Raw genomic sequence first — 9,077 nt, forward strand, 5'->3', positions numbered from 1 at the left:
ATACGTGCATCGGTGTTGTTTTCAACCGTCCACCTGCTCTGCAGCTGCTCCCTTTAAATAGTTGCCACCTCCTTCCAGCACTTTCCCTCCCATCCTACAACACAGTCCATAATTGTTTAGTCTGCTGCTTAGTTTTCTCCCGTGCGCAGGAGCAAGCTCTTATCTACCTGCGTATTAAGCCTTGTCAGGTCGACGACCAGAAGGTAATTATCTAAACCTCTATTCATCAATGGCCTGAACTCTTCTTATATCCGAGCCACACTTTTAATTAGGCTTCTGGATTAGCATCCACCCATCTTAGTATCCTGTTTACTGTATAATATTCCAGCGAAAGAACATATTTATGTTTAGCCTTAACTGCACACACAAAATTTATCTAATAATTCATCCGCTATGCACACCTTTAAAAAGTGCAATCTTTTACTTTATGGTGTGCAATTTTTGGTGACTCAGATTTTCAAAACGTCAAGGCAACATGAAATTAGTGAAAACGATAACTACATCTATTAATTTCTAAATATTTTCATATTATAAAAAAGATATAATATATATCCCACTACTAGGAAAGTGTTTATAGGTGGGACCTCACTAATGGCGCCAATGCTTAGAACCCTGCACTGGTAGTCTGGCAAAATACCATCAACACCGGAAGGAGTTGCCCGCCACTGTTATCATAGTACCAGTGTAGAGTGGTTTGTGGCACCTGCCACTAGCGATTTTGTCTCAGGTTATACATGGGCGAAACTTATTGTGGCGGGGCTCTATGCTCCCCGTCACTTGTAACTATACCAGCAGTGGCATGCACGTTTCCCTGACTGCCACAGGTAATATGGGCCAGATTTTGATCAATATTAGCCATGGAGCGGACCAAATCAGTGGCTCGTTCCGCCACTATAATATTTAGGCATTTCTGTATTTCTATTTGTTTTGTGTATTTTTTAGTGTTTTAGTTTTAGGGCATTTGTATGACAAATGGATTTAATTTTGTAGTTTTCATTATTTGCCAAATTTTATTTCTTATGTATAAATTTGTATTTCATTGGATATAATTCAAATTTGAAATGCTAGAATATTCAAAATTTCAAATAATAGAAGGAAGATCATAATAAGGTAGTTAGCAAATATTTAGTTCTAATAAAACAAAATTTAGGTACTTTCAAACATGCCTATGTGCAAACTCTAACACAGAACTAATTTTACGTAAAAATGTTTTTGTATTATAGAAAAAGTGAATGATATATGAAAAGTACTCCCTCCGTTCCTAAATATAGGTCTTTTTAGAGATTTCAACAAGTGACTATATACGGAGCAAAGTGAGTGAATCTACACTCTAAAATATGTTTACATACATCCGTATGTTGTAGTCCATTTGAAATGGCTAAAAAAACTTATATTTAGGAACGGAGGGAGTATGAAACCTTGCATGGTGTAATTATACAACATGTACATTTTTTTTTCGGGGGTGCAATATGTGGTTTCAATTTCGAATTTTTTTGAAAGAGTAATGGTATAGCTTGCTTAGAAACTGAATACTACTTTGAGGTCATATCAAATTATGAGTTTATAGTTCCGTCTTGTATATGACCTAAATACATACTCAAGAACTTAAATGAGATTCTTGCACCATTTTCATGCACATTTAATATACATATACATCATATTTGGTTTATGTTTACAAAGGTCTAAAAGTTTAACATAGAACTTGAAATGGAGTATATTTAACATACAAAAAGTTTCATGTGGGAATAGTGAAAAATGAAATTCCGTTTCAAACATGATAGTTTGTCTTCGAAACTCTCATATTTCCCCAGTTTCTAAGCAAAGTGCATCACAAACTTTCCATAATTCTGTCAATTTTTCACCACACTCTCTATAGGTCATACCCTGAAATCATGCTAAGTTTCATCTTTTCCAAAATTCATTTAGCCTGTTTTCAAAATCAAAAGCTAATACCTCTATTAAGTACCTAGAAATTCATTTAGTGACAACAAAATAGCTAATTATTCCAAAAAAGAACGCAATTTTACATATATTCTTATAATAGTGTATCTTCAACCATAAAGAAAATCGGACCCTAGTTGTAAACCTAAAACACTAAACCATACAAAAAGTCTCAACAAAAAATCTTTAAAAGTTACTAGTGGCGCGCGGCTGAAAGCACCCCCACTAGTATTGCTATTACCAATGGCAGTCCTCTTGGACTTCCTGCTACTGGTATACCTCACATTAAGGGTAGTGCGGGAAATACAACTTTCCCCAACCACCTCAATTAAAAGAACTACCCCCCCTCTCTCTCTCTCCCTCCCTCGCTCTCTCTCTCTCAACAACCCCACACGAACCCTATCAGCAGTCCTAGACGTAGCCTCCCTTGACATTGTCGTTGGCCGACATCGCCACTCTGGACTGAGCCGCGTGCCCAAAACTCCTCTGCACTCTGCGCCCCGGTTAGCTCGCCACCACGAGCACCTTCGCAGGCCTCGAGCCTAGGCCCTTGCTGTCCGAGCTCCTCCATTCTGAAGAACGCAAGACCTCATCCGACCCCTCTTCCCATCCCTACCGATGAAGCTAGGTCCGTAGCTATATAACTTCCTCAGTGATTCCATGGCGCTCCTAGCAGGTGCTGATTTGCGCAACTCATGTAGTGGCACAATTAAATTCCTACTATGCATGTTTTTTGGTGACACATGGACTTAGTACTAATTAAAGATTAGCATTTCAAATAACCACCAACTTGTCAAATCTTTTGAAGTTATATTGGCATGCAAAATTAGATATGCTGAAGAAATATTTATGCAGACGTCCTAAGACTAACAAGATTTGAAGACAAACGCTCATGTGTGATCAGTTAACAATTTTTAGCACTATAGGACAACAAACAAATCATCATCACACATGATGGATCCATAACCAAATAGAATGAAGAGGGAAACATTTCTTTGTCCTAGTGCTAATTAAGTGCTAGCCGTATATCTTGATATACATGAAATCGATGACATGAATTTTTTTGTTCAATAGAAATAACCAATAGGCATGCACTTATCTTTTTCAATGAGTTGTTGATATATAGTCTAAACTGTTGATGCTCAAAATACAAAAGAAATGTTCCCCACCATCCACCCAGGAGAATTACACAAGTTGTGGTACCGACCATCATGTCAGTTGGTGGGAGGGGGATTTGTTGCCTATCTGAGGGAATCAAAATGTGTTGCAACATTTTGGCGAAGCGTTGTTTCATTTCTATTTCATCAAATATCTAGCAATCAATACATCCAATTTTTACCAAAGGTCATGACATGATCTAAAGGATGTCATCATCACTGCAGCAAATGGAGTGCCCAAACTGTTTAGACACTAAGGGTTTGTGCGACAAGGATGGATTGGACGATAATTACTTCCACCTAACACTTTCAGAGGACTTCAAACTTGTGACGGTATATTTTTTGAATAATTTCCCACATTTCTTTCGCAAGCATGTCTTATGATTTTTCTCTAATAGGTAGAACTCTATTTTTCCTTAATTTTGCACAGCGCATCCCCTGCTTTGCAAGGGGTGAACTACTAAAGAAGTTGAAGGTTGCCAGGGATGAGGAGACCACCACGACCACCTTCCTTAAGACGAAAGAAGGCTTTTGTTTCAAGGTTATGATCCGAAATGAAAAAGATCGAAGCTTTTTCGGTTTCAATTGTCCTAATTGGACATCATTTTCCAAAGCATACAATTTCGAGGTTGGGATGGAACTATGCTTATATATTGGCCAACAAACTGATTGTGACATTTGGGTGGACTTGGACAAGCTTCCAATTATTCCTCCATGTAATTAAGTTTCCATGAACATACTTGGTAAACTTTATGTTATTCAAAATTAGTTGCTAGTTGTAACTAATTAATCTTTTATATATAAAATTGGATAGGTTATTTCTTAGTGCCAAGAGAAACTCAGAGGATGGTAGATAACATGTATTATACTACTGGCACCACAATTACATGGGAAGAGATGGAGGAGGTCATAAGATTTCTGGATGGCATCGAGGACGGCGTGAGGCATTACCATTCCGGAACCACCATTGGACCATATGTGCCACTAGCGCACATCTTGAACATGAGAAACATTAATAAGAAGTACCTGGTAAGAATTGAATTCGGTTTCATGTTAGTCATATACTCTTTTTAAATTAACTAGAGTGCTTAATATGTTACAATTGTGTTCATTTGCAATAGAAAATCCCAAGACCATGTGTGCCTCCGCAAATGCCTGCTAATGGTGACATGCAAATCATTGTCCATGACAAAACAAACTTCACAGGCACCTACTCGACTTCAGCAGATGATGGATGCGTCTTCATCAATGGGTGGAATCATCTACTTGAGACCTACCATATAGAAATCGGGGATAGGTTGATCTCAGTGCTACACCATGGACCTCGAGGACCTTTCCTCTTTCTCACCTCCATATTTGATGGTGTTTTAGAGTATCATAAAACATGAATATCGTTTATGGTTAAATCTAAATGTGCTTTATGGTTTTGTTGGAAATATGCCCTAGATGCAATAATGAAGTTGTTTCCCATGTTCAGAATTATGTGTATATTTTAGTGGTATAATTGCAGTTGTTATTGAATGTGAGATTCAGAGGAAAGTATTTTTGCATGTGTGGAAAGATAAACCCTAATCAGATCCCTAGTCAGGCCACTGAACTAGATCATGTATTGTTGATAGTTCTATTTTCTTACCATGATCATTTTAAATGTAACAAGGATGCTCAAAATAATGAGAAAACATTATTGCCACAATGTCGGTGTTGGATAGACCTAACTTATGAAATACTATGAGATCACATTGTCGTGATTTTAGTATAAAGTGTTAATGATTACTTAAGTCCTTAGACCATTAAAATATCGTAAACTCGAAAATCCAATGATTACTTTCTGGTTACCAAATGATCATGCTATAGCTGGGTGATTATAAAGGTGACAGTCGAGTATAATAGAAACGTATGTTTTGTTGTTCGATATGTCAAGACTACGATTTGCTCCACCAGGATAGAGAGATACACTCCGGGCCCACCATTATTACACTACAAAATGGAAGAGTTTTAGAGATGGTTCACTTGTGCCACATAAAATGATTTTTATCACCGAAAAATGTGCTACTGACTGTTTCCAGCCATCACGATGTACGTCACCAAAAAACATTTGTGACAGTACCACGTTTTCCGTCACCTAATATTATATCATTGGTAATAGATCCGTTTTCTTCATGGAAGCCTATTTTGTGTGATGACCATGACTATTAACATAGATAAGGCGATTCGTCATGTAACATAGTTTTTGGTGACGCTAATGCATCGCTGACAATCGGTGCCACATTTTGACTAGTCAACGATTCTAACATATGGGCCCAGAAGTGCTGACGTGGCTACTTAAATGTGTGTCCAGTCGAGGTTATATGAATGACGGTGGCCATCAGTAACAACCATGTTTGCACTACTTCAGGAATGCCTAGCAGTGGCGGGCACAAAAAGCCCATTAGTGGTTGGCATCGCTGGGGCAAGCGCCCACCACTAATCTCCTGCCACTGCTAATAGGTTAGCAGTGGCGGTCATCGCGCCGCCACTGTTGATGTATGCCATAGTGGAAGGAACTCTGCAATTCCCGCCACTAAAATGATTGTGCTAGGATTTTTTTTTGCAGCCACGACAACATTTTGCAACCATGGCTGCGTTTTGCATAATATGAAGGAAATATGCCCTAGAGGCAATAATAAACTTGTTATTTTATTTCCTTACATCATGATAAATGTTTATTATTTATGCTAGAATTGTATTAACCGGAAACTTTATACATGTGTGAATACATAGACAAAACATAGTGTCCCTAGTAAGCCTCCGCTAGACTAGCTCGTTAATCAAAGATGGTTAAGTTTCCTAACCATAGAAATGTGTTGTCATTTGATAAATGGGATCACATCATAGGAGAATTATGTGATGGACAAGACCCATCCGTTACCTTAGCATGTTGATTGTTCAGCTTTATTGCTATAGCTTTCTTCATGCCATATACATATTCCTTTGACTATGAGATTATGCAACTCCCGGATACCGGAGGAATACCTTGTGTGTTATCAAACTTCACAACGTAACTGGGTGATTAGAAATATGCTCTACATGTATCTCCGAAGGTGTTTGTTGGGTTGGCATAGATCGAGATTATGATTTGTCACTCTGAGTATCGGAGAGGTATCTCTGGGCCCTCTCGGTAATGCACATCATAATAAGGCTTGCAAGCAATGTGACTAAAGATTAGTTGCGGGATGATGCATTACAGAACGAGTAAAGAGACTTGCCGGCAACGAGATTGAACTAGGTATGAACATACCGATGATCGAATCTCGGGCAAGTAACATACCGATGACAAAGGGAATAACGCATGTTGTCATTACGGTATGACCGATAAAGATCTTTGTAGAATATGTGGGAACCAATATGATCATCCAGGTTCCGCTGTTGGTTATTGACCGGAGAGGTGTCTCGGTCATGTCTACATAGTTCTTGAACCCGTAGGGTCCGCACGCTTAACGTTCGATGACGATTTTGTATTATATGAGTTATGTGATTTGGTGACCGAATGTTGTTCGGAGTCCCGGATGAGATCACAGACATGATGAGGAGTCTCAAAATGGTCGACAGGTAAAGATTCATATATAGGACGATAGTATTCGGACACCGAAAGTGTTCTGGGGGTGCCGGGTATGTATCGGGCCAATAGATCGATCAGAAAGAATAACTTTGAGGTAGTTTCATACCCTACAATAATCTCTTCGTTTGTTCTCCGCTATTAGTGACTTTGGAGCGACTCTTTGTTGCATGTTGAGGGATTGTTATATTATCTAATTATGTTATCATTGTTGAGAGGACTTACACTAGTGAAAGTATGAACCCTAGGCCTTGTTTCCTAGCATTGCAATACCGTTTCGCTCACTTTTACCGTTAGTTACCTTGCTGTTTTTATATTTTTCAGATTACAAAAACCTATATCTACTATCCATATTGCACTTGTATCACCATCTCTTCGCCGAACTAGTGCACCTATACAATTTACCATTGTATTGGGAGTGTTGGGGACACAAAAGACTCTTTGTTATTTGGTTGCAGGGTTATTCGAGAGAGACCATCTTCAACATACGCCTCCCATGGATTGATAAACCTTAGGTCATCCACTTGAGGGAAAATTGCTGCTGTCCTACAAACCTCTGCACTTGGAGGCCAAACAACGTTTACAAGAAGAAGGTTGCATAGTAGACATCAAGATGCCCATCAATTGATATCAATGTGAGGAGTAGGGATTGCCATGCAATGGATGCACTAAGAGCTATAAGTGTATGAAAGCTCAACATGAAAACTAAGTGGGTGTGCATCCAACTTTCTTGCTCATGAAGACCTCAGGCATTTGAGGAAGCCCATCATCGGAATATACAAGCCAAGTTCTATAATGAAAAATTCCCACCAGTCACTAGTGCAGAACCGGAATGTATCACCGGTTCGTAAGGGCCTTTAGTGCCGGTTCTGCAACCGGCACTAAAGAGTGGGGACTAAAGGTCCCCCTTTAGTATCGGTTCTGCACGATCCGCCGCTAAAGGGCCACCACGTGGCACGAGCCAGCGCCGGAGGCGGGGGAGCCCTTTAGTACCGGTTGGTAACACCAACCGGTACTAAAATATTTGGGTGGTTTTTGTTTTATTTTTTATTTTTTCTTTAATTTTGTGTTTTCCATTTAATTCTTTTTTGTTTGCTGGTATTTTACGATACTATATATTGTACACGTTATGCATATATATAAATAAAATTTCTCGTAAAACCGATCATATATATACACATACATATATATATATAATCGAATGTCTCACAACCACCATTATACACATACACATGTATATATACAATTTCTCCTGCATGTTGCCTTGGTGCCTTCGGAGCACGATGACAATTGGGAGTGGTTCATGGGGGTGGTAGAGGGTAATAGTATTCTCCTTTGGGTTCTATGACCTGGTCGAGCAAAAATCCCGCTATTTCCTCTTGAAGTGCTCGTATGCGCTCCGTTGCTAGGAGCTTGTCCCACACCTCTTTGAACTGTTAAGAAGGAGATCAATATGCATGTGTATTAGTTGTGTGACTAGATATCGATAATCATGCAAAAATTGTGAATAGTGTTCTGACAAACGTACCCATTCCTGTCTTTGAGATTTGCTCCTTTCAAACGCTACCATGCGAATGTTCTCAAAAACATAGTATGCACACACATCAGTCCCGACGCCTACTTAAGGGCCTTTACGAGAAGAGAATTTAATCAGATAATAATTAATCAATCATGATAATTAATTAATGGTATTGAAACAAGAATTAAAGAGATGATAGCTAGTTAGTACTACTTAATTACTGACCTTGGGTCGATACCACAACAACTTTTTTCGCCATTTGCCTGGAGTCACCTTCATGAACTTTGCACAAGCCCTGCCCGCCGGCAAAGAAAATTAATAAATGGGTTACTAAATATAGTTGATATCAGGAAATGACGAACTAAATAGGCCGAGATATAGTTAATAATGATTGAAATTACCTGTCGAGTATCCCCTTCACGATGGTGAAGTCACTTTCTTTCTTAAGTAGTGAGTCCAGTACTTCAACTTTTCCTTCTTCAACTTTAATGTCTAACAAGACCCAGTCGTAACTACATGCGCACACGTTTGCATGTCTTAATTAAGGGCATGTGTATAACACTAATCAACTACCCTAAACCCTATACACTTTATTATTAACATCTAGCTAGCTAGTAAGCAAAAACAAAATTTGTACTACAAGACAGTGTGACTCACCTCAAGTTGTAAGGAAGTAGCATATCTTCATTGCTATTGAGGCGCTTCAAGAACTCTAGCATTTTATTCTCTACATCTTGTTTACAATAATCATATGTCCATGTCTATTCCTTAATGGTATTTGGTTCAATGAAGCCAATGCCATAGCGTCCAGCTTTTTTCATTTCATACATCTTCATCCTGCATAATACCATAAAAAAGAATATAG

At 38.7% G+C, this 9,077-nt stretch overlaps 1 protein-coding gene across 1 annotated transcript; it reads left to right on the plus strand.

Moving 5' to 3' along the window:
• Positions 1 to 3,305: 3,305 nt before the first annotated feature.
• LOC147982789 (uncharacterized) lies at positions 3,306 to 4,486 on the plus strand. Its single transcript, XM_087540545.1, has 4 exons — positions 3,306 to 3,431; positions 3,529 to 3,814; positions 3,913 to 4,127; positions 4,220 to 4,486. Exons 1-4 carry the CDS (start codon positions 3,306 to 3,308, stop codon positions 4,484 to 4,486), a joined length of 894 nt encoding a protein of 297 aa, XP_087396671.1.
• Positions 4,487 to 9,077: the final 4,591 nt, after the last annotated feature.

This window comes from Triticum urartu, chromosome 2A, assembly GCF_056163025.1.
Source record: "Triticum urartu cultivar PI428250 chromosome 2A, HENAU_Tu73, whole genome shotgun sequence".
Lineage (NCBI taxonomy): Eukaryota > Viridiplantae > Streptophyta > Magnoliopsida > Poales > Poaceae > Triticum > Triticum urartu.